This window comes from Siphateles boraxobius, unplaced genomic scaffold (assembly GCF_051911475.1).
Source record: "Siphateles boraxobius isolate OS27281-9 unplaced genomic scaffold, OSU_SipBor_1 55, whole genome shotgun sequence".
Classification (NCBI taxonomy): domain Eukaryota; kingdom Metazoa; phylum Chordata; class Actinopteri; order Cypriniformes; family Leuciscidae; genus Siphateles; species Siphateles boraxobius.
Window position 1 is genome coordinate 4,703,866 of NW_027509181.1, and position 26,036 is coordinate 4,729,901.

At 40.5% G+C, this 26,036-nt stretch overlaps 1 protein-coding gene across 2 annotated transcripts in view; it reads right to left on the minus strand.

The window, feature by feature from the left end:
* The window catches only part of grid1b (glutamate receptor, ionotropic, delta 1b), an 816,517-nt gene that overhangs the window by 319,038 nt on the left and 471,443 nt on the right, over positions 1–26,036 (minus strand). For both annotated transcript variants that reach the window (XM_077205908.1, XM_077205910.1), the window contains exon 4: positions 17,689–17,894. In XM_077205908.1, coding sequence (XP_077062023.1) covers positions 17,689–17,894 — 206 coding nt within the window. The remainder of the gene's footprint in view (positions 1–17,688; positions 17,895–26,036) is intronic.

A 26,036-nucleotide genomic window follows, 5' to 3' on the forward strand; every position in this document is an offset into this window, starting at 1 on the left:
ACCTAGGATTGTTCAGAGCGATCGAGGGACCAATTTCATGTCTGGAATGTTTGCAGAGGTTCTGAAACAGCTTGGGGTGAAGCACAACCAGTCTAGCGCATATCATCTGCAGAGTCAAGGCGCATTGGAGCGTTTTCATCAGTCTCTGAAGTCGCTATTGCGGGCGTACTGTGTTGAATTGAACCGGGACTGGGAGGATGGGCTGCCTTGGCTGATGCTAGCGGCTCGGGAGGTGACACAAGAGAGTTTGGGGTTTAGTCCAACGAATTGGTGTTTGGTCATACGGTGCGGGGACCACTTGCAGTTTTGCAAGATGAGTTAAGGCGAGACACTACAGGTGAATAGGGTATTTTTTTTAACTAGCAGATATCACCATGAAACTTTGCCAGTTGATTACCTACATTTAGATGAGAAAAAAATGTATTACAAGTTTTCTGTAATTTAATGTTTAAATATGCAAATTAGACATTATCTAATTAAATATGCGCAAATCTGCATATATTTTAAAAAACGAAATCTGAGTATTGGATAAAGCCAGGTTCAAAATTATTTTTTCATTGTGTTCACATATTAGATGGGAAAAAAATTACAGAGGGATTTATGGATATCTACTTTTGTTATCCTGTAAATCAGAATATACTGCCAATAGCCTTAAAAAAATGATTTTCGACATGTTTTTTGGAATAAAATGTTATGTAAATCAGGCTAAGAATAATATATTTACAAATCCCTCTGTAAATGTCTTCATAATATAACTAGATGCAAGACTGGAAAGTTTGGTGTATATAGGTGCTACTGACGTGGAGATTTCGGACTTGGAGTGAGAGAGAAAAGTCTTTTTGAGAAAACGGGCTTTAAAGAATTAGCATCAGCCAATGAGATCGCGCATTTAGAGTAAAATCCCCCCTTTTACTTTCGCGATTGGTTGCTGATAAAAAGGAAATGACCATATTTGGATCCGGCAGTATTGTACAGCAGAGAGCAAGCTTTCTAACGGTGTGTGTGATGACAGAGTGCAGATCGCGATCGCGGAGCAGAAGGATGATTTATAACGACAACTTTTGATGAGTTTATGAGAAATCTACAGACGCAAACAGGCAAAGTGTAGTAAAATAAAGACCTAAATGTGTATTTCTGACTTTTTTTCACCACAAGTCTGAAAGAAGACAAGAAGATGTTATTGAAGACAAATATCCTAAAATCTCAAAATTGACCAGTGAAAAAAAAACGATGTTTTTGCCTACCGTGTCTCGCCTTAAAGGGCAAGGAACCGCCTAGAAAGTTGTCCGACTATGTGAGCGGGTTCCGGAGGCGGCTGTTTCTTGCAGGACAGAAAGCGCGAGAACGTCTTGGGAAGGCGCAAATAAAAATGAAAAAATTGTTTGATCGCCATACTGAACGCCATGCACAAAACGTAGATCCTTACCCAGGATCTACGTTTTGTGCAAAGTTTTCTGGTCCTTATACCGTATTGCGGAGGGTGTCAGAACAGGATTATATCATTGCTACTCCTGATCGTAAGAAATCAAATCAACTTTTTCATGCTAATCTGCTTAAACCATATTTCTCCCGTAGCCCTGAGGGAAACATAAGCCCTGTTTCATTTGCCGTCACCGTCTTTGAGGAGTCTCCTTCAACTGGGGAGGATGTGAGGGCACCAGGGAATAGTGAGTTGTTACCTCGTCTACGAAATTCTGAAGCACTTAGGAATTTGGAGAGTGTGTTAAGTCATCTGTCGAATGGGCATAGATCCGAATTAATGTGTTTAGTGGCTGAATTTCCTAGGTTGTTTGGAGATGTGCCGTCGCGCACTCATCTGATAGATCATGATGTGGACGTGGGTGATGCGCTACCAATACGACAGCGTTTTTATCGGGTTCCTCTTGAGAAACGAAAAGTATTGGATTCTGAGGTTCAGTATATGCTGGATAATGGCATAGCCCAACATTCATTTTCTAGTTGGGCATCGCCCTGCTTGTTGGTGAAAAAAGCAGATGGTACACAAAGATTCTGTACTGATTATCGAAAGTTGAATAAGATAACTAAGCCCGATGCATTTCCTCTTCCTCGTATGGAGGATTGTGTGGACCAAGTTGGTGCATCTAAGTTTGTGAGTAAGCTGGACCTCCTGAAGGGGTACTGGCAGGTGCCGTTAACTGCACGTGCCCGAGAGGTAACTGCTTCTATTACACCCTCAGGGTTATACTCATATTCTGTAATGAGTTTTGGGTTGAGAAATGCGCCGGCAACCTTCCAGAGGTTAATGAATCGGGTGATTCTGGGTTTGGAGGGTTGGGCGGTTTACCTGGATGATGTTATTATTTTTAGTGAAACGTGGAGGCAGCACCTTCAGCATTTACGGGCATTGTTTGATCGTCTGGTTGGGGCATGCCTTACAGTCAATTTATCGAAATGTGAATTTGCCCAGGCCACAGTGAAGTACTTGGGAAAAGAGGTGGGACAGGGTAAGGTACGTCCACTCCAAGCTAAAATTTTAGCTGTTGAGGGTTTCCCTCCTCCATCGACCAAAAAGGAGCTGATGCGGTTTTTGGGACTTGTGGGCTATTATCGTAGCTTTTGCCCTAATTTTTCCACCGTGGTTTCCCCCTTGACCGATATGTTGAAAGGTTCCACAAAATTTGAATGGACCTTTAATTGTCAGAGAGCGTTTGATAATGTGAAATTGTTGCTGACAACAGCCCCAGTCCTCGCTGCACCTAAGTTCGATCAGCCTTTTAAACTGCAGGTTGATGCGAGTCATGTAGGAGCTGGGGCAGTTTTGTTGCAGTCAGATCAAGATGGAATGGATCACCCCGTCTGCTTCTTTTCGCGGAAATTTAATGTACATCAGAGAAATTATTCAGTGATCGAGAAGGAAACTTTGGCTATGATCTGGGCCCTACAGCATTTTGACGTCTATGTGGGGGGAGGCGCAGAGGTGCTGGTTTACTCGGATCATAATCCTTTGACATTTCTGCATTCATTGCAAAGTCAAAATCAGCGTTTGATGCGGTGGGTTTTATTTCTGCAACCATATAATTTGAAGGTTCAGCACATTAGAGGGGTTGATAATGTCATGGCTGATGTGTTGTCGCGTACGTTTGACGTGGCTATGTAACTGTTGACTACGATGCTGTTGACTTTTCCTTTTCTCCCTGCTTACTATTTATCACCTTAAAATTGCTTCCAGGATCCGGATTGCTGGGGATGAAGATGTGGGGTAGGTGAGATTGGAGGGGTTAGTGGGTCGAATTTATTTTCCTAAATTATAGGTTAGAAGTTTTCAGAAATATCTTCAATGTCTTATGTGTTTTGACTTATGGGTTATTTTTTTTATGGATTTGGGATTTCTCAAGGGGGAAGGGCCTAGGCTGTACGTATGTACGTATGTGCGTGTGTGTGGTTGTGTGTTTGCTTTTAGGTGCCGTCTGGAGGGGGCGGGGCCAACACACCTGACACTTGTTAGATGCAGTATGAAACGCGGTGGGGACTGCTTGTGAGAACGGCTTTTCGGCGCTGGCTTTGGGGATGGATTCGGTTGTTCTATGCTTCGCTAAGCGTCCTGGCCGACCTTGACACATGTCCGTTATTTATATTATGTTTATGTCTGTTTTCCCTTGTGATAATAAATGTTTTGCTAGCAATTGACGCGTCCGGTCTCCTTTTTGTTGCAGCCTTAGAGCCGGCTGTAACAAGACGCGTTTTAAAAGTCAACAAGCAGTCGCTATTGCGAACATCAAGGGGAAGAGAGTTCCATAGGCGGGGAGCAGCATAACTAAAAGACCTGGCACCCATGGTAGTAAGTCGAATCCGAGGTACCACAAGAGAAATTGAAGATGAAGATCTGAGAGCCCGTGAAGGAGTGTAAACATGGAGAAGTTGTGAAAGGTAATAGGGTGCAAGATTATGGAGTGCCTTATAAGTGAGTAGCAGGATCTTGAATTCAACTCTATACTTTACGGGAAGCCAGTACAATTGCTGAAGAAATGGCGAAATGTGCTCAGTATAAGGTGTTCTAGATTGAACACGAGCTGCAGAATTCTGATCCAACTGAAGCTTATGGAGCGGTTTGGAGGGAACACCTGTGAGAAGAGCATTACAATAGTCTATACGTGAAGTGACCAGTGCGTGAATAAGAACTGCAGTATTATTACTTGAAAGAAAGGGACGGAGACGGTTAATATTACGCAAGTGGAAGTATGCAATCTGCGTGATATTATTAATTTGAGCTTCAAAGGATAGTGTGCTATCCATGATGACACCCAAACTTTTAACCTGGACCGATTGCAGTATTGTCAATGTACAAAGAAAGACAATTAGTTTTAGACAAAACAGATCTAGTCCCAACAAGCAAAGCCTCAGTTTTGTTGCCATTTACCTTCAAGAAGTTGGCTGAAAGCCAATCTTTGATTTCAGCTAAACAGCTGGATAAAGATGGTGGTGGAAAAGAACCGATGGGTTTGGCAGACAGGTAAAGTTGGGTGTCATCCGCATAACAGTGAAAATGAATCCCGTATTTCCTTAAAATATAACCAAGAGGGAGCATATAGATAATAAAAAGAAGCGGGCCCAAGACAGAACCCTGGGGAACACCAGTGGTGACTGTAGATGTTCTTGATCGAAAACCTTTTAATTAAATACGCTGATTGCGTCCAGATAGATATGACCTAAACCAAGACAAAGCAGTGCCAGTAATACCAATAGAAGCTAATCTGTCAAGAAGTATCTTATGTGAGACAGTATCAAAGGCAGCGCTCAAGTCTAGAAGGACAAGTATGGATAAAAGCCCAGAGTCAGCTGCCAACAGTAGATCACTGGTTATTCTGACAAGAGCAGTCTCAGTGCTATGGTGGGGACGAAAGCCAGATTGAAATTGTTCATACAAGTTATTATTAGAAAGATGTTCATGAATTTGCACTGCAATACATTTTTCCACTATCTTAGAAATGAACGGTAAATTTGAAATTGGACGAAAATTATCAAAATTAAGTGGATCAACCCCTGGTTTCTTAAGTATGGGAGTAATAATAGCAGATTTAAGATATGAAGGTACAGAACCAGAAACAAGTGAAGCATGAACAATTTTAGTAATCAATGGGGACAGGGCTGGTAAACAAGCTTTCACTAAAGGAGTAGGCAGAGGGTCTAATTGACAAGTCGAAGACTTAGATTTACCTATCAGACCCACTATCTCTGAAGTAGTAGGTAGTGTAAAGTTAGAAAAAACAGAGTGGGGAGGTGTGTGAGTGGTAGATTGACAGGGGTCACTGTGAAGATTACCAGTAAGTAATTGCTGATGTACATTTTCAACCTTAGATGCAAAAAAAGTCAAAAAACGATCACATAAGTCAGTGGAATACATATTAGATTGCAAAGAATCAGGTGGATGCAGAATATTGTTTACCACCAAGAAAAGGGACCTGGAGTTCCCATTACTAACTCCAATTATGTTGGAGTAGTAATCAGATTTACCCTTAGACAATGCATTTCTATAGTTTTGAATATGTTCAGCATACATTTCTTTATGAACAGTAAGGCCAGACCTGACGTACAACCGCTCTATCCTACGGCCTTTAGTTTTAAGTTCACGCAGTTCATGTGTAAACCAAGGAGCTGAATGTATATAGTCCGGCTATGAGTTACCCACTATAATCTTGAATTTGGTTAAATGTTGCTTTTGCCAAAATAACTTGCGAGATGTATGATATTCCATCATGTAAGCAAAGTCAATGATTACAATGTGTTTGGTTTCATTTCTTTGACATGTTATCTAATTGATGACTAGTTTAATATTGGGCTATCTTTGGCTTTCTTGGGCCTTGTATTGTATTTCCACTGACAGCCCCAGTTTTGCCTTGTTTTAGCCCAGAATTCAGGTAATATATTTGTAATTGCACATCTGTGATAAAGAAGTTGCAATTTCGTACATTTTAAATATATTAATGTTAAATGTAATATCAAATAACACACTACTTACAAATATAAATAGATACAAATACATAAATAGTTAAACTAAAATGTTAACTGAATGGTCAAGTAGCACTCGTATTTGATTAAGAAAATGTGAAATTTAGTTTATATCACAATTTCTAGCTTTTCTTAAATTATTGTGTCTGCAAAGCACCTTCCCTGATACCCATGAGCTCTATCTTTTATTTTGTGGAATCTCTTGACAAACATTCAAGCAATCACGAGCAGAAGGCAACTAAACAACACCTGAAAAGTATCTGTCTCCAATGCCTCTGGAGTAATATTTTTACCACTGAGTATCATTCATCATGCTAGATAACTCATGCCACTCAAGCCGTCTCCAGCTGCGACAGCAGCGGCGGGTTGGTCCCCTACGTCTATGAGAAACAGGCACGGAGAAGACTAAAACAGGAGAAATCCTAAATAAAATGAGAATTGATGGGACACCCATAACATGTCAAGGCCACACATACACACTAACACAGCAGTGCAGGAGGAAACATAACAACTCTACAGTCAGAGGTGTTGAAGAGTCTCTGAAAAAAGAGAGAGGTTTTGGGATTTAACAAAATGGCTGTCAACTTGGGTGCCAGAGAAAGGGAACATACTCATGAAAAAAAAAAAGACTGCAAAAAAAATGCTGCATGTCTAGGGCTCAAATTGTCATCCAAACTATGTCCTTAAAAACAGAATGGCCATCAGAAGAACCAAGAACAAGGGGGGATGCAGTCAGTTATTATTACATTTGATACACGGCTCAGGCATTTCTGATAACAGCGTTCAGTGCACCTACATACAAACAGACTCATGAGAGCACAGATTATTACTACTTTTTAGGGCTGTCAGTTGATTCAAACATTAAATCATGTTCAGCTGCTAAAAGTCAAAGAACTGAAACACAAACTTCAGCAACATTAAAGGTGAGGGAGGGAGCTGTGAAGACAAGCTTCATAATCGCTGAAAAGATAGCAAGAGCATGCAAGGAATTTATTAAAAACTCCATTGAAAAGGGATGTGGTGTTGTATGCCCAGACATAAAGCAAGCCTTTGATAACATCAGCCTTTCCCAAAATACTGTGGCTAGTTGGGTGGATGAGCTGGGCTCTGACTTACAAATTCAGCTAAAAGATAAAGCTAAGGACTTAGGTGCATATTCATTGACTGTAGATGAGAGTGCAGATGGTACTGACACTGCCCAGCCAGTTAATTTGAGGGGTAGACACTCAGTTTTCCGTCACTGAGGAACTTTTAGATTTAAGAGCAATTCACAGAACAACATCTGGACAGGACATTTTTTCGAAAGTGGAGCAGTGCATCAATGGCATGGAATTGGTTGGAACGGAGTTGGTTTGGATCAAGAAAGTTTGAGAAAACCTGATGCATCATTCATCAGGTGGCCCTTTGAGGAAAGGTGTTACATGCGACATGCAATAACAGTTATAAACAAAACAGTAAACTGTATTTGTCTATGGGGTTTGAATCACCAGCAATGCAGGGCACTTCAGAGGAAACTCTTTGCATGAGGAGGTGCCATACCACACATAGGTGCACTGGCTAAGTAAGGTTGTGAATATTTTATGATTCCGCATAGAGATTGCTCGTTTCTTGGAAAGCAAACAAATGTTCATCCTCGAACTTGAGAATGAAAAATGGCTGAGCGACTTGGCATTTTGAATGTGACATTACAGAGCACCTCAACACTCTTAATGTAAAACTCCAGGTTCGAAAGCAGATGATCACTGAAATGCAAGACTTGGTAAGGCGTTTCAAATTAAACTGTCTCTGTGGGAGAGCCTGATGCGCCAGGGCAACCTGTCTCACTTTCCTATTTGCCAATCAGTCAGTGACACAGTCACAATCCATTTTCCCTGTATGCCAACAAATTGAACACACTGAAAGTGGAATTCAGCAGGAGATTTGCTGATTTTGAAACACAGAAATTCAAACTTGACCTGTTCGCGAATACATTTGCAGTTGATGTTTACACTGCACCTGAGCACTTGCATTTGGAACTCATTGAATACTCATCCATAAAGACCCAGTACCAGTCATTTTGGGGCAGCTGAGTTTGCACCTCTACTCTCTAAATCAATGCCACAGCTCCACCTTCACGCTGCATGCATTATTTATATGTATGGAAGGACCTACTCATGTGAGTAGAGGTTCTCCATAATGAAGCTGATCAAGACATCCCACTGATCCCGCCGTACAGGCCAGCATAAATGACATTAACCCTGTAAATGGACTGCATTTATATGGACTGCATTTATATAGCGCTTTCACAGACCCAATGGCCACCAAAGCGCTTTACATATTTCACCTCACATTCACCCATTCACTCACTCATTCATACACCGACGGACGGTAGTGTCAGCCATGCAAGGTGCCATCCAGCTCATCGGGAGCAGCCGGGGTTAGGTGTCTTGCTCATGGACACCTCGACACTTGGTCAGATGGAACCGGAGATCGAACAACCAACCTTTCGGTTTGTAGACAACCTACATGAACCACTGAGCCACTGCCTCCCCCGTACAATCAGATCCAAAGCATGCACATCCACAGCAAAGCAATATGTTGCTCAAAGTGGGTGCTCATTAACCCTAAAATAGACAAGATTATTTTAATACATGGTGCTGAGTGTCTGGTAAGATTTATTTTCAGCAGTGTCACTGCTTTCTGAATCAAATAGCTTTTCAGGAGCAAAGCTATTTTTCCTGCTGTAACGCAAAATCTGACGGAATTTGTCAGATCTTGGATGAAAAGTAAGTCACTAAACTTAAATAAAATCGCGATATAGACTAATGTCTGTGAATATTAAACTGCATAAAGACTATTTAAATAGGAATCATGCATGTTCTGCGTGTGTCTGTGAATGAACGGCGCAGGCGCGCAGTTTCATTTACCACACACACTGTGGCAGGCATGACACTCGCACTGTTTTCAGCCTATCGACATGAATGCATGAACTTCATCTACACAGAGAGTCACTTCAGCAGCATTTTAGCTTGATTTGAGAAAAACTATCATCATATCATAAATACACAGAGAGACTGAAAGGTCTATAAGCCAACCCGTCAAAATGAAAGGTTGGTTCAACCTTTGAAGTAAGTTTTGCTTAAATCATTACATTTTAAATAATTGGTTATTACACTTTAAATAAACCATTACAATGGAGAAACAAGAAAACAAAACAAAAGAAACAAGAAAACAAAACAAAAGAAAACATAAATCATAGTGCCCTAAAAATGTAAATTATTTTAAAATTATACTAAATTATTGTTAAATTGTATAAGTTTCATGATTTCAATTAATTAGACATGCTTTTTGATTACTAAAATTTTATTTAACCATTAAAATGGGAGTCCAATTTTTTTTTTGTGAAAAAAACAGAATACAGAAAAATGTTAATGGAAAAAACTGAATCTGGAATGTGGGAAAAAATAAAACGGATTTCATATGACCCAACAACCAGCTTTTTCGTGCATTACCACCACCTTCTGCTCCAGACGGTGACATCACGTACCAATCTTAATCATTGGGCTGACACGTGAGAAATTTACTCAATGGAAAGATGCACACACTCTCTACACCTGGTTTTGTTATAGTTTTATATAGTTTTATGGTTTTATATAGCTATGGTTTTGTTGTATGTTTGTTTTTTTGTTAACAAATTGGTTTGGAACAGTTGTTTAATAAACAATTGAACTGACAAATTATGCCTGCCAATCTGTTTGACTGACAGTTTTTTGATCACTGAGATAGCATTCGCTTGGAATGAAGTTGGTTCAATATAAAAATGAAATTTAAAAAAATTGCTCAGATGTAGTAAATTACTTTTGTCATATTTCTGTAACTTAGCTTGCTGCATTTCCCAGGGTGGTAGCTTCAGTGTAGTGAAGCTACATTTAATGTAGAGTTACTGCTAGCTTAGCTCACTACATTTTCCAAGTAGCTTGCCCAACACTGCTTACTTGTTTCCGCAGTAACCTGCAGCAGTTCAGTACTGGTCTTCTCATTATGTTTTTCACTTACAGACCATATTTCATATCCGTTTCCATGTAGAGTTCCATTTATACATTTATAAAACAGATTTAACTTGTGCGCAGTGGTCCTTAATCCAATCTTGAAATAGTTTAATGAATGAGATATATGCTTAAAGAAATGTAATGATGTTACCTGCTGTGCTGTATGAAACTATAACTTCACAAAACTCCAATTCCGTACTCACGGGGTAAGGTTTATGTACTTTCAATAAATTAAATATTCATCCATCTCTGTAAATAATGAAGTCTAATTAACAGAGGACCTGAAAGGCCATGTAAGAAGCTATCTCTGGGAAAAATGTCTTTGATTACAGGATTAAAAATGAACAAATATGGGTAACACTTTACAATACGGGTGCACTAATAAGCATTAATTCATACTTAAATAATGCACAGATAATCACGAGTTAATGTATGACTCATGAAGAACTAAACCATTAATTAATTATTACTGCATCAGCAACTAATAAAGAGTCTATATGATTAATAGATTAAGTAATAAATGAATTGCTACTAATTAAACGTGTCATCAGGTATTAATTCCTTAACAACATATTTTATTAACTAATAGTGTAAATTAATGTGTTAATTACCACAATTTGTTAATGCTATGCACTTCAACTTCAAGTTGTCTGCTTTAATTAATCATTAGCTCATGATATGCAAATCTATCATTATGTTATGACTTTACTTGTTGAGGCACATGACTATTAACTAATTTTAAGTAATATGTCATTATGGTTATGGGTTTTGTCATCCCCACTAAAGGTCTGTGGGGCAGTTGCACATGCAGTGAGTGTAATGTCAGAGAATGTTTGAAAGATGGGTAAGTTGGGCCACACACAAATATCAGCACACCAGAATCTGAAATACTGACGCTGTTACACCGTGTTTAAACTGGACGAGACCATTACAACTGTTTACACTGGACATGACAGATCATTGCAAGTCCATTTGTCCTTCATAACAGAAGTAGCGCAAGAGCTCGGAGTACGTCAGAAATAGAGTAAGGCATCAGTTTACTGTCGGGGTTTTGTTGTGTCGTGTAGCATTGTGTCGCATCCAGTGTTGTATCACTGATTATAATGCGTTCTAGTTTCTTTGTCTGGTCTAGACACAGTGTTATGAAATAGCAGAGCTTGGCCGCATGTTCTCAGTGTTCTTCCCTTAAATCCTAGAGCTCAAGCTTAACCTGACACAATCCTGTGCCATGAACTGTTGGATGCAGTGATTCATCTGGCACAGTGGAATCCCGGTTGTAAAAGGCGGGACATTGAAATCCATAGTGTGGATGTCAAAACCAAAAATATGTATTACTTAACAATTAGTTAATAGTCATGTGCCTCAACAAGTAAAGTCATAACATAATGATAGATTTGCAAATCATTAGCTAATGATTAATTAAAGCAGTGCATAACTTTGACTAATTTTGGTAATTAACACATTAATTTACACTATTAGTTAATAAAATATGTTATTAAGGAATTAATACATGATGACATGTTTAATTAATAGAAATTCATGTATTACTTAATATAGTAATCATATAGACTCTTTATTAGTTGCTGATCCAGTAATAATGAATTAATGGTTTAGTTCTTCATGAGTCATACATAAACTCATGATTATCTGTGCATTAGTTAAGTATGAACTAATGCATATTAGTGCAACCATATTGTAAAGTGTTACCCAAATATGCCCTATCATAACTTAATCACACAGCCTTGAAAGCCTTGCAGTCACATTTACGTTGTACAGAAATATATTAACACACTGGCCTGCTACTTCAGCCTGGATTTTAAACAAAATTATGTTTGTCAAAGGCAGTCACAAAGAAAGACCTTTTTACAGCATTACGGCGTTTGGACTAGTTAAAATAGGATTGAAGCTTGAACATGCAGTGACTTTTTAACATTCAGATCTTAGATTCTGTGTTAAGGCAGTAAGAGCTATAAATATTTCAACAAAAGGTTATCAGATGCCTCATAGTATGAGAACTAAGAGTTCTAAAATAGAAAAGAAAAAAGTTGTGCTTAAAAAATAATCCCTTTGGAGCTATCTACTGATCAAATATCTTTTAAAAAATGCTGATGTGATGTGGTGTCCAAATATAAAGGCTGAGATTAAAGAGAGATATCTGGTAAATTTTCTGAAACTTTGTCCTTTTGACATATCTCAACATCAAGCTGTTTATTTAATCTAAAATAATCTATTTTGTTACCTGCAGAGGGCAAAATTTAAACTTGAAACTTGACAGCCAGAGGGATTTATGTCAATACAGGACTTTGCATAGTCCTGCGAAATGTCTGCTGTGTAAACATCAACTGTAATTTCGCCAAGTAGGATGTTTCTAGATCAACATGTTTTGCCAGTCATGGAACAACTTTCCTGCCCAAGAAATACTGTCTTGATATGTACCATTGATCTAAAGGTTTGTTAAAATAAAAGGGGAAAGATCAGTTTAAAATGTTTTTGCAAATGATATTAGGGCACAGTAGGGCACATACCTCATGCCCATATCATGCCTACATTGGCATCACCATGAAATGTTGGCTGGGATATCTCCAATCTCCAACCATAAAGACCTTTCATTGCTCGATGTTCATAAGGTGATATACAAAAATATGAATCTGAATTTAAGTGCTGTCTATTGCCTTTGCCAAATTGAAAGTTGGAAATTGCGACTCTCCAAGTTCAGTGGAACACAGTATAATCTGATCTTGAATGAAAAAGTATAATCTTGACTAAAATATCATTCCGTTTAGTTTATTTAGGTATATGTCCAGCTTGTATAAATCAGGGTATGTGTTGGTGTAATATGGGGAGCAGAGCAAGTAAAGACATTGGATGGGTAGAATGGTGTCGTGAGAGACTGAAATAAAGATGTAAACTTAGAAGATCTCAGAGATAGTTTTTTCAGCAGTACACGTATGTCCAGGCACCCAGGAGATTTTCTGTCCCTTGCTCACCACTGTTCTTTTTAACAACTCACAAATGGACAGCACAGCCTCTGTACATGATGCAGTACCACAAATTGCAACATAAGTCATTTAAATCTTTCCTATCAACCACTCCCTTTAGAAAAGACAGGCAGCAACGCAAGGCCTATAACAGCCAGAACACGCTGGCACAACGTGATTTGCACAGATAGTACATATTCTTGGAACAACAATACTGCATCAAACAATCATAGTCTGGAATCTAAAATCAGAAGGTTGTGATTGGCTGGAAGGTAGAATAAAACAAGGTCACACTTTATGTCGATGGTCCACTTTAGACATTCTACTAACTATAAGTAGCTTTTCAACCACATCAACTAACTCTCATCAGAGCATAAGTAGACTGCAGTAGACTTTTAGTAGACTGTCAGGTTAGGGTTCGGGTTAGTAGAATAAGTTAACATGTAGTTACAAAGTTACTCATAGTCAGTAGAATGTCTGTTAGGGGAGCATCAAAGTAAAGTGTTAGTGAAAGTCTGCTGATATCTAATGAGAATTAGTTGACTTGTATTTGCAAAATGACTTATAGTTAGTAGAATGTATAAAGAGGACAACTGAAACAGTGTTACCTAAAACGATTTCTAAGGCAGCATCACATGAGTCCTTTGTGGAGAGGACAATCCCAGAATGCACTCTATGACAAGATACATCTTGCATTTTAAACAGTTTTTAAATGTATGGATTAAAAATAGTCCATAGCCTTATATTTTTTTAATAAAAATATTTCATCCAATATTTGCAATGTATTTAGTGTGCTTATTGAAGCATCATGTTATTAGTTTGCTTATATTAAAGCCAAACTCAGTTGGGTCTCATTTGAGGAGGGCAGTGTAAAGCATTTGAATTCAGCCACCTTTGAGGTTCCATTTCCATTGAAGATGCTGCCTCAGAAGGTAGCTGCCTATTTAAACAACAGACAACAAGACAGCTCACTAGTGTTTGGAACTGGGCTTCTGTCATCATAAGCTTACTAGATACTATTTAAAGATCAAAGACACTGTATTAGTCTGCTTTATTCAGTGGCGGACCCCATCATAGCCGCCCCTTAACTACAGCAGCTGTCAAAGAAGTGTGTTCCATTTCTCTAATCCAAAATGCCATTCCAGTAAATTCACAAAATAAAATACAACCAAATTTGCCACTGTTACTGATCTCTCAGTAGAAATATATCCATGCAAGATTTGAACTTATAATCTCTTGCACTTCGGACAAGTATTGTTCCTTGAGCCATCAGCTCATGCTCTTGCTTTAGACTGAAATGCTAGAATCACGTTTAACAACTTTATATGATTAAAGTTGTTAAACATTCGCCGGTTTACACCTCTATCTTCCTACAACAACTAACCTCGCTACACTAAGCTTTTCAACATGTTTCTGTAATGCCATGAACTCAGAAAAGAGGGAAAGTATGATTCAAACAGAACTGAACCTACCTTGAAAGGCTAACTGAATAACAAGACACAAGTGCAAACAATCAGGGAATGAAGTAGGAAAACAAACAGGACCAAGACAGAACTACAAACTAAAAGTCAAAAGAATACATTACATACTGTATGTATATCAGTTGTACATTTGACTGACGTGATTTTCTCAGCTTTTTGTTCAAAATATTGAATTTTTTTTTAATGAAATTTACCCACATTCAAGTGTTGATAAAAAAAAGAATGCATTTAGCTAGAATACATTTTCTTTTGATGTAACTGCAAAAACAGCGGCTCTTATCTTTCATTTGTTATATTACTATATTCTTATTATATTCAGATATTCATACAACAAAATATTCCAGGGCTCATTACATTTTTATAAAAAAAATATCAAAAATGCTTGTGGTGGCTGGCAACTTAAAAAAAAAACGCTGGCAGGGGAAAGAGTTAAAATAACTATAAAAAACTATGTTTTTTTAAAAATACTATACTAACTTTTGCTATCAGGCACAGTGGATGCTTCTATCAACCTATCCATGAAGTACAAGGCACATTGCATTATATTGTTTTTAGAGATCAAAGTGCCTCAAAAAGACTTTTACAAGTGAATAATACTATGATGCAGTCCCAAATAAAGTACAATCTTCCCTTGATTTTTAAAATATCAAAATGAGGGTAGCAATATCTTAGTATCAAAACCAATTTACCAGATGTATCCCTCATCAAAGAAACATCACAAAATACATGACACAGCAAGAGGAAACTGTAATAATGTCAGATTTGTGAAAATCTATGATCAGTATTCCCGATCCTGAGCTAAACTGATAATAAGCACCCTCATAGTCACTGAGCTCAGTAAACTTTGACTTGAGTCATTTGTCTTGAAATTATGTGCCGTTGTGGGCTAAACTGAAGAAGTGAGTTATCAGCTAAGGAACCAAAACATGTCTTTAGGAAAGACCTGAAGTGGCATCTGAGTGCTGATGGCTGGGAAGCACAACCTGTCAAGGATGACAGGAGAACATGACAACTGGCAATGCCGTAGTGCACATCGGTAAAAACACAGCTGAAGCTAATATTGTTACTTTAAATCTTACGTTTTTGCCATCTGAAATCATTCTAAACAATCTAAAAATAGGCACAGCCTAAAATACCTATATATCTGTGTTGGGAGTAATTAAATGGTTAGCATTGACACTTTCATATCTGTCTGTTTAACTTTTTGTCAGTCTATTTTTCTGTTTTATGTCAGTCTGTTTTTCTGTCATCCATCCATCCATCCACCAATCCATCCATCCATCCGATACATACATCCACTTACACATTCACTTTCTTGTTTCATCATTCATGAACTCCAATTATTTTCACAGAATGGTGTGTAAAAAACACATTCCATCCAAATTGCAGGATCTAATCTGTATTTTGTTCATATTTACAGTCAAAGGGATGCAGCAACAAAGGCTAATCTAATAAAAATCACTCAGTTCCCACGAGCATAGGAGATTACAGACAGCTGGCTATTGTCTTATAGCATAATCCATATCCATGAGAAAGTCATACTCTTGCTCTTGGCGGTGATGGGCATCCTGCCAGCAAGAGTGACTGATTCCAGTACAGATCCCACAGAGCTTGTTAAGACCAATGTGTGATGTTAACGGATGTGCATGACCTCAGATCAGTGGAGGAGTGTACTTCAGATGCTGAGATAATGACAGTGAAGGTGTGCCAGCCTGTCAGGTCATTTGTTGTACAGTCATTATGGAGGGATGCAACAAAAGTGACAGCTTTTGTAGGTCATAATGAATCTGTTTTCACTCAAGTTTTTCTCATATATATATATATATATAGTAATAGCCTATGTAATTATATTTCAAGATTTGCTGTATGACAAGTGAATATAATACAGAAATATGTAATATGACAGATGATTACAACAATGTCACCCCTAGACACCATTTGGAAAATCAGGATAAATCTTTAGCTAACTCATTTAAAGGATCATATCTGACACAAAAATCTGAGTAAATTTGCTTCGACAAGCATGCTTCTGACTTGCTGTATGGAAACTTAATATGAACGTGCAATGACAAGATGGATTTCTCCATAAAGGGCTTTGATTTTATGGTCACATATGTAGGGCTGTGAATCTTTGGTTTACATACTCATATGAATCATGAATGTTCTTTTTTTTTTTTTTTTTTTTTTTGCAAATTCTGATTTGTTTCAATTCTGATTAATGATTTGATTAGTATCCAAGTTCTATAGAAACTGTATGATCAAATGTAAAAAAAAAAAACTGCATATTCTTGACTGTATAAATTAAACTTGCGTTAATTCAGCTATAAAAGTTATTCAATCAAGAGAAGTGATTGTCTTTTTTTTTTCATTTAAGTTTTTTTTTTTTTAAGTACATAGAAAGCAGTAGATATATTAGGCTGCTGTTACTTTAAGACATGTTAAACTCTACTCCTGGAGGGCCACTGTCCTGCAGAGTTTGGCTCCAACTAGCTCTAAAACACCTGCATGGAAGTTTCCCTATAGGGTTGTGTCCAAAATCGCCTCCTATACCCTTAATTAGGGTGCTGTTTGAGGGGACAGCCATTTGTAGTGGTGTTCGAAAACATAGTGTACGTTATCGAGTGCATTCATTCAATCTCACAATGAACCGCAATGACGAATGTGCAAATTATGTATTCACTCACTTGTTTTAATTCACTAGTTGAAGTGGACTATATTAGTGGAGTAATGTAGGGAATAGTGAATGAAGGTAAAGTCGTGATTTCAAAGACAGCCTAGTTGAAGACCTTGATAACCTGGTTCAGGTGTGTTTAATTAGGGTCTGTGCTGAACACTTCGGGACAGTGGCCCTCCAGGAACTGAGCTTGACACCCCTGCTTTAAGACCTAATGCACATTTACCAACATAAGCAACTGTGTTAAAGCAAATACGCAAATGTTAACTGGCCATACAGTGAGTTGGCAGCTTTATCAGTGGCTGGATTGACTTAAGACGTTCGTTCAGTTTTTAGCATTTAAACACATAATTAAAATTATTCATTATTCAAAAATTCATATTTCAAGATTGATGCAAATGCATGGCAGGATTTGTAACGATACATCAAGAAAACAAGTGAATCGCTATACACTCCTATTCAAATGACAACTAGTTACCAGAGCTGGGACAACTTACCTACAGGCTCATCTTACCCCACTGACCACTCTGTGCTAAAATCACGGTAATAACAGCACAAACCTGATGGATGAAGACCTGGGCTCCACGTGGGCTCAAAAGCAGGATAGCTCTTCTGAGAGTGTCCCTGTAGCGGTTGAGTTCCTCTGTGCGCATGGAGGTGAATAAACTGGAAAACACGCCGCTGATGTTCCTATCCACTCGCTGCAGAGATACATCCAAACCTTGTCTTGATGTCTGGTCCAGAAAGACCTGCAGTCCACGGATATCTGCAAGGCATAGTCATGTAGCAATTAAAAAGTGTTCAAGCCTGTCAAAATGAGTTATTTTTGGCCAATTGGTAATCTTTAAAAGTACAATAATAAAATAATAATACAAATGAGATATGGACAAATTAAGTATGGTAGCCCTCAAATTGTCATGAGAAAGAATCTCTATTCACAGGTTTCCATATGTCACTAATATTCAGAGATGTATAATTTAAAATGAACCAAAAATATGAAGTCATCTTCAGAGGATGACACTTATGAAAGCCAATCTTCATATTGATAGAGACCTCAGAGATGATCTGTAATGGGTAAGTAATTAAATAACTATTCCGTTCTGCTTTAAATCTGCTAGTTTCAAGAAGTATTTAAATGCTTTGTGCTTGGATATTGTGTCTCACCCTGGGAAGCAAATTGCCTATCACACCCTCTCAGCGGCAACTAATTGACAGAAAGAAAAGCTTTTATGTTGTAAATGAATGGCAGCCTCAGAGTGAATCTGCAGAAAGCTACACCGAATATCTGGCAGAATTGAAACACCTGTCATTTAAAGTTCTTCAAATCCCTTAACCTTATGTGTTAATTTATTTAATATTTTGGTGAATTTGATTATTTTAGCTACCAATAAGAGTGTAGTACTCTCAGCAGTGTTTAAAGACTTTTTAAATGTCTAAAACCATTCCACACTATTTTGCAGAAAAAAAAATTCTGTTATATTTCAAACCCTGATTCACATACTGTATAAAGCCCTAATATACTAATAATAGAGCTCTTTGCAGTATTAAATTATTTGACTGATTAATCTTGTAATCCATTTAAAGTATAATGTGGGAGTTTCCCACTCAATGCCACTGACTTCACATTCAACAGATTGGATCATTTAGCATGTTTAATATACCTGTATATGCAAAGATTTTTCTGAAGAGGTTTCATCATGTAATTTAGGACCTTTCAAGCAAATGCACTTATGTAATATATTTAATTCTGCACATATGGCGGAATGGCCAAACTTTTATTTCTTTGTTTTATTTTTACAGCTAATGCATATAGCACTGTTCCCTTTCGAGGGAACTCGCGATGCGTCGATAACACTTTGGGAATGCCCCCAGCGTCAAGGGCGTAGGTTTAGGGGGGGACGCTAGGTACTAGTCCCAATCAATATTTTGAGATGACAAATTTGTCCCCACCAATATTTAGCAAGCTCCTTTGAACTGCTATTTTGATATTTGCGCTGCATTTGGATCTTTGCGCTGCTATTTGGATCGATTCCAACGGCCAGGACGACGACAGTACAAGATAAGCTGTAATTTGATTGGCGGCGGGGTATCTGACAGGAAGGCTACACGCGCGGCCGGGACTACTTTTTGTGCTTGCACTCACTGGCAGCGAGCGGGTGGTGTGTGCGTGTGTGCGTGTGTGCGTGTGTGCGCGCCGCGTGACGACGCCGACGGTAAGTTACCAGGGCTGTCTCTCTGCCTGCCATATACAAAGGCCAGAGTAAAACATTTTAATATTCCGTTTTTTTGCCCCTTTTTGTACTTTGTAGATCAGCTATGTCACCCAAGAAGAAGAAAGGGGACATACAAAGCTTTTTTCATAAAGCAGAGTGTAAGTAGGCAAAAATAACTAGCCACACAAATAACTAGGACTAGTAGTGACTGACCAGGCTTTCAAATGCAGATTCTTCTGTGGAAAATAGTATTAACTGGTGATCCTGGTTACCCAGGATATTGTTACAGTTAAACCTAGCTTCTGCAATCTTTCAAGATTAGGAGCATTAATTAGGGGTGTGCAGCACGGATAGACTCATAGAAGTCGCGCTATCATGATAGAATGCTACGTTAGCAAGTCACTGAATGTTAATTAGCCTACCTTAACTTAGAATCTTGCAGTCATAAACAGTGGATCATCTGAGACATTTTTCGTTTCTGCATTCTGTTTATGTAATGTATTTGTGAGTGTAGACTACTTGCTAGACACATGTGCTGGAAAAACATGTTGGCAATGTTAAAAAGGCAAAAGTTAACACTGTTGGTTATTCAAATATAATGAATCATTATTTGATTGATAATATCCAAATAACAATATCTGGTAGGAGGGTTAAACTTGCTAGCCATAGGATAGACTACAAAATTAATGTCCCCACCAGAGCTGAGACCAAACCTCCGCCCATGCCCAGCGTGAATGCGTCTGAAGCATCTATGTCAACTAGTCCAATGGAAAGAATGAACGTTACAGGCGGGTGACGTCATGACCAGGAAATGATTAAAGCGCATCCGGTGCAAACCGGCATTAGCTTCTGTTGCCTCAGCAAGCGATCTGTGTATCTGTCTGTCACTATTTTATTGTTGTCTGTTCAATATATCATGGTGAAACAATTATACAAACAGTGTGCTTCTCCCTGCCCGCGTTATGTAAAGTGTGTATGTCAGGTTACATTTTTTTTAGATATATTAAATAAGCTTTAGATGTCTGAGTGAAAATGTAATTATCATTAAAATTATTACTGTAATTGCTCTACAGTAAGTTTTATAGCCATTTCTGTCAAGATCATATTTTTAAAACACAGCTGAGCTGTGACTTCAGAAGAGGGAGACGTGCCAAAAAAGTTATATTCAAGTATCGAGGGTTTTCAGTCTGAGGAAATCCAAAATCCCCCTCAAACATACGATGGCCCACAGCCATACATTTTGAGCCTCCCAGGCGTGAGACAGATGAGGAGCCAAACAGAAATTTAAATTATTCCTATCGAAGAAACATAAATATCTGATATCTGGTGTGAAGAGAACCCGTGGAGAGTTGGTCAGGTGTCTTGGTAAGTATAGGCTATAGGCATAACTTAGAGGTGGAACGATACATGTATTCGTATTGAACCGAAACGATACGGGTGTCACGGTTCGGTGCATGAATATACACAGAGAATACACGGTAGGGTTGCCACCCGTCCCTTAAAATACGGAATCGTCCCGTATTTGTGAAATAAACAGCGTGTCCCGTTTTGAATCAATACGGGACGCGGTTTGTCCCGTATTTCCGATAGTGTTGCCACCCGTCCTAGTTTTTCTGGGATTGTTCTTCTTTTTAACAACCTGTCCCGGGAAATGTATAAACTCTCCCGGTTTTCGAAAGGCTACGATGAATATGTATGTTCAAACAGCGTGCACGGCAGAGAGGTAGAGAGCGCGAGATCTTGCGTGCTTGTGTGCCTCATGAAGCGCATGTAAGCAGCCCCCCCACGCGGTGTTTGTGTGTGTGTGAGAGGCGCGGGCACGATCAAACAGTGGATACTGCATTTTTAAAACAGGAAGAGAATAACCCGAAACTCTAAAATTACAACATGACAAGGTTGCTGACTATGATCACATAGCATACACCGAATGCACCGCATCAGCTACCAGTCTCACTCGGGTTTTAAATCCCATTTTATAAATGAGATTTCCAACAGCGTAGTCCTTCTCAGTAAAATGGGCGCTGCAAATGACCGAAATCTTGGATACCGAAGCAGCACTGAAGTCAGCGCGTTTGGTCCGAACAAAGTTGACCCAGGCACGGAACACAGACCTGCTTTTTGGGAAAAAGTGGACTCTGTGACCGGTTTTAATGGTATTTTTGCACCCAACACAAACGCAGTAATTCACCATCGTGAAAATACGCCTGCGTATACCTAACTAACTACCTAGCTTAAATAAATAAATAAATAAATAAATGTCCTAATCACTAATTATCTCGCTCTATCACTCGTACAATTGTCAACACAGCTCACAAACTCACTTTCTTAGCGACCTGGGGAGACGTCTCCCTCTTATGACGTCAAGCGATTCCTTTGGGGGGAGGAGCAGTTTTAAGTGAGTACTGAAAATAACGGACATTTTCATCTTATATTCTGCCTTTAGGTATCGAAAAACATACAAAACAATACATCGACTTGTCAAACGTGTATTTCCCCTAGCTATTTTGTGTTAATCATAATTACAAATTTAACCTGACATACACACTTTAACGGGTGGGGACACACACGAGCTTTGTGTAATGTGTTTGGGAGTGGAGCATGCGGTATCAGCCTTCGAGGAGGCTGCCTGCCAACACTGTGAGAAGCTTCCGCTTCGCATGCTCTACTCCCGTCTGTTACTTTTTGAGGAAAGTGGTCAGGCTTGCACTCCTCACGGTGCAGGACCCGCTGCTGCCGAGGCAGCACGGAGAATGCATTCCAGGGGATCGCAAAAGGATCTCTCAGAGGGGTTGGAGACGGGTCTGAGGGCCCTTTCTCCTCCTTTTCCTGGGGGATCCTCTGAAGCACTGAAGCATTGGGCTCTCTCCTCGGGTGGAAGAAGCCGCAGCGTGGGCTTCCAACACCGGCGAGAGAGTCCAATGCTTCAGTGCTCTAGCTCCGAGGAGGTAGATGTTCTGAGCATTGGTAGTGACACAATCACGGGGGAAGGGGATTTGCCAGAGGCGCTCGTCCTAATATTTCACCTCCACCACGAGGCCTTCCATTTTTTCCCGATCTGAACATTGAGCTGTCCAGATCGTGGAACAAACCATATTCTTCCCGTATTTCCAGCCCTCAAGTTCATATTTGTTCAGGGATGAGGGGGATGAAAGATCATGGTTATGAGTCGATGCCCCGGGCTGAACAGACGCTTGCGAGCTGTGTGTCACCCGGTTCAGCATCGTCCCTGAAGGCCTCAGTTTTGTCCACAAAGCCATTAAAAACAACATCTACTTTAGTGGGCAAAGCTTATACGGGGGCAGGTCAGGCTGGAGTGTGCTTACACACTATGGCATTGCTTCAGGCGTATCAGGCTGACCTGCTGGGTGATTTGGACAGTGGGGCCCGATGAAGTTCAAGAACTTCGTCGGGCCACAGATTTGTCTCTCAGGGCTACTTAGGAGACCACCAGAGCAATTGGGCGGTCTATGGCAGCCCTTGTAGCCACTTAGAGACATCTCTGGCTGAATCTAGCAGAGATCAAGGATAAAGATCGTGCTTTTCTGCTAGATGCACCAATTGAGCCTTCTGGTCTCTTCTGCGAAATGGTGAATTCGGTCATCGAGAGATTTCAGGAGGCCAAAAAACAGTCAGAGGCTTTTAAGAAATTTCTCCCTCGCCATGTCCAACCCCCTGGGGCTGCAGGGCGTGAGCAGCCCCAGTCGTCTAGCTCCTCATATAGAGCACAGCAAAAAGAGAGTGTTGCGTCTCGTGCTCCCCCTCAGAAACCCTGGAAACAGGTGCAACATGCTCAGCCGAAGTATTCGAAGCAGAAGACCGATCTGAGGACCGTTCTGCAAGCTAAGAAGGCTTCGGCTCATCAGAAAAGGTCCTGCCGACACTGGCGTCAGACCAGTGAGGACAACCCCACCCGGGCTGGAGCGGATCACACCTCAGTTATACGGTGTCCGGTCCACTTCGGTGTCCTCAGGGGACCATTCTGCCAACCACACCACCCTTGGTGCTTCGGGGCGCAGTGGTCTCCAGCGAACGTCAGACATGAACTCTCTGATGGGGGTTCAAAAACAGTCAGTTCAGGTAGTTCCTGCCAGTATGCTTCAGGTCCCCGAGCTGAGTGTCTCAATTACACCAGAGGCCAGCCTCAAGAGGCTGGTTAACTTTGTAGATTTTCTAACAGAGTGGAAAAAACTGCCAAATATATCTCAATGGGTTTTGCATATAGTAGAGAGAGGATACAGAATCCAGTTCGGTTCTCGTCCTCTGCGCTGCAATGGGGTGTTGCTCACGGTAGTGCATCCTGAGCAGGCTCTGGTGATGGAGCAAGAGGTGAAAGCTCTGCTAGTGAAGGAAACTATAGAGCAGGTGTATCCACCCGACAGAGAATCGGGTTTTTACAGCCGTTATTTCATCATTCCAAAAAAAATATGTTTGCTGACACTCAAACATATCGTGACTCAAATCAGATCCGAGGACTGGTTTGTCACGATAGATCTGAGAGACGCATACTTCCATGTCTCCATTCTCCCTCCGCACAGGAGGTTCCTGAGGTTTTCTTTCGGGGGCAAAGAATACCAGTATCGGTTACTTCCATGGGGTCTATTTTTATCAACCCGCACATTCACGAAGTGCGTAGATGCAGCTCTGGCCCCGCTCAGGCTGCAGGGCATACACATTCTGAATTATATAGACGACTGGCTGATTCTAGCGGAATCAGAAGAGGCGGTTCGGCACCGAGGTGTCATTTTCGCACATGTGCAGAAATTGGGATTGAGGCTCAACGCTTAGGCTCAACGGCTTGGAAGCGGTAATGGAAGGCCGCTCAGCTCAGGGTCTGTGGAGGAGTCATCATCTTTCTTGGCACATAAATTGCCTGGAGATGATGGCTGTCTTCAATGCGTTGAGACAACTCCTCCCAGATCTGAGGGGCCGCCATGTAATTGTCCGGACAGACAACACATCGGTGGTCTCATATATAAATCGTCAGGGGGGTCTGCGTTCGCGTCCACTGTGCAAGCTGGCGCACCAGATCCTCCTGTGGTCCCTGGGGAAAATACTCTCTCTGAGGGCAGTGTATATTCCAGGGGGCCATAATATTGGAGCAGACATCCTGTTGAGGCAGGAGCTGAGGCCAGGGGAATGGAGACTCCACCCCGAGGAGATGGAGAAAATATGGGAGTTTTACGGCCAAGCAGAAGTGTATCTATTTGCGTCTCAGCATACGACGCACTGTCCACTTTGGTTCTCCCCCCTGGGGCTGGATGCTATGGTACAAACGTGGCTGAGGCTACGTCTGTACGTATTTCCCCCTGTTGCTCTGTTCCCAGGAGTTCTGGAGTGAGTCCGCCAGGACGGAATAAGACTACTGCTAGTAGCACCACGCTGGCCGAGTCGAATCTGGTTTGCGGACCTGTTTCATCTTCTAGACGGTCCACCCTTGGAGATCCCGATCAGGAGAGACCTTCTGTCTCAGGCAGGGGGCACAATATTTCACCCCCGGCCAGAGATTTGGAAACTGTGGGTTTGGCCTCTGAGGGGGCCCAACTCATAGAGAGTGGTCTCTCAACCGAGGTTGTTGAGACCATTCTAAGCTCCAGAGCTCCTGCTACAAGGAAACTATACACATTAAAATGGAGAGTTTTCACTTCTTGGTGTTATCAGCGGCAGTGGGATCCGGTTAACTGTTTAGTAAACACAGTACTGGAGTTTCTGCAGGAGCGCTTTTCTTCAGGTCTATGTCCATCCACCTGAACCCTCTGGGGTCGACCGTCGCGCCGGCGCGACAAGTTCGATTTGTTTCCTTAGCAGTGTAAAAGAGAATCAAATTACTCTGTTGATTTTGATCTTACATATAAGTGTTGTACATCATTAGATCCTGTTAAGTGTCTATTTTTTTGTGGATACTCACAATAAAAACAAAGTGTTGTGATTTTCGTCAAATAAAGAAAAATAAACATGATGCACGTTTTGCCTTCTCTCTGTCAGTGAAGTCCATTCTGAAACGCGTCCGAAAAATGAACTGTAACTCAGTCAATACTTGTCACAGAGAAACGAGAGATTTCTCTTTATGAAGCTAAAATTCTCTTATTTTAAATAAGGTAATTTATTTTAAAAAATATATATTTCCAGTTCCCTTTCGAGGGAACTCGAGCTGCGTCAAACGCTGTGGGAACGCCCCTGCGTTGTGCGTCATGAAGCACGTATGGAATCAGCCCAATGGAGAGACGGAACGTCATAGGCGGGTGACGTCATCGACCAGGAAACTATAAAGCACCCCATAAACACAAGCGCAACAGCTTTCTGTGCCTTCAGTCGCGCTATATGTGAATCTGTACCTGTGTGAATATTGTCTGTCTTTACATACTCTGCACCACACAAACAATTTATATATATATATATATATATGTTAAGAGAGATATGGCGAACGAACAGGAGTTTAGGAAGTGTGTCCCTCCACGAGTGGGGATACACACTTTCTTTGTGTTGTTTCTTTGGGAGTGCAGCATGCCCAGTCAGCTCTCGAGGGAGCTGATTGTGAGCATTGCGAGCGTCTGCCATTAAGGACCCTCCGCTCCCGCCGGGCGCTCTTCGAGGAGAGCAGTTCGGTGCGCGCTCCCCGCGGTTCGGGTCCCGCTCTTGCCGAGGCAGAGCGACGACGCGTGTCGTGGGGATCGTAGATGGATCTCTCAGCGGGGTTA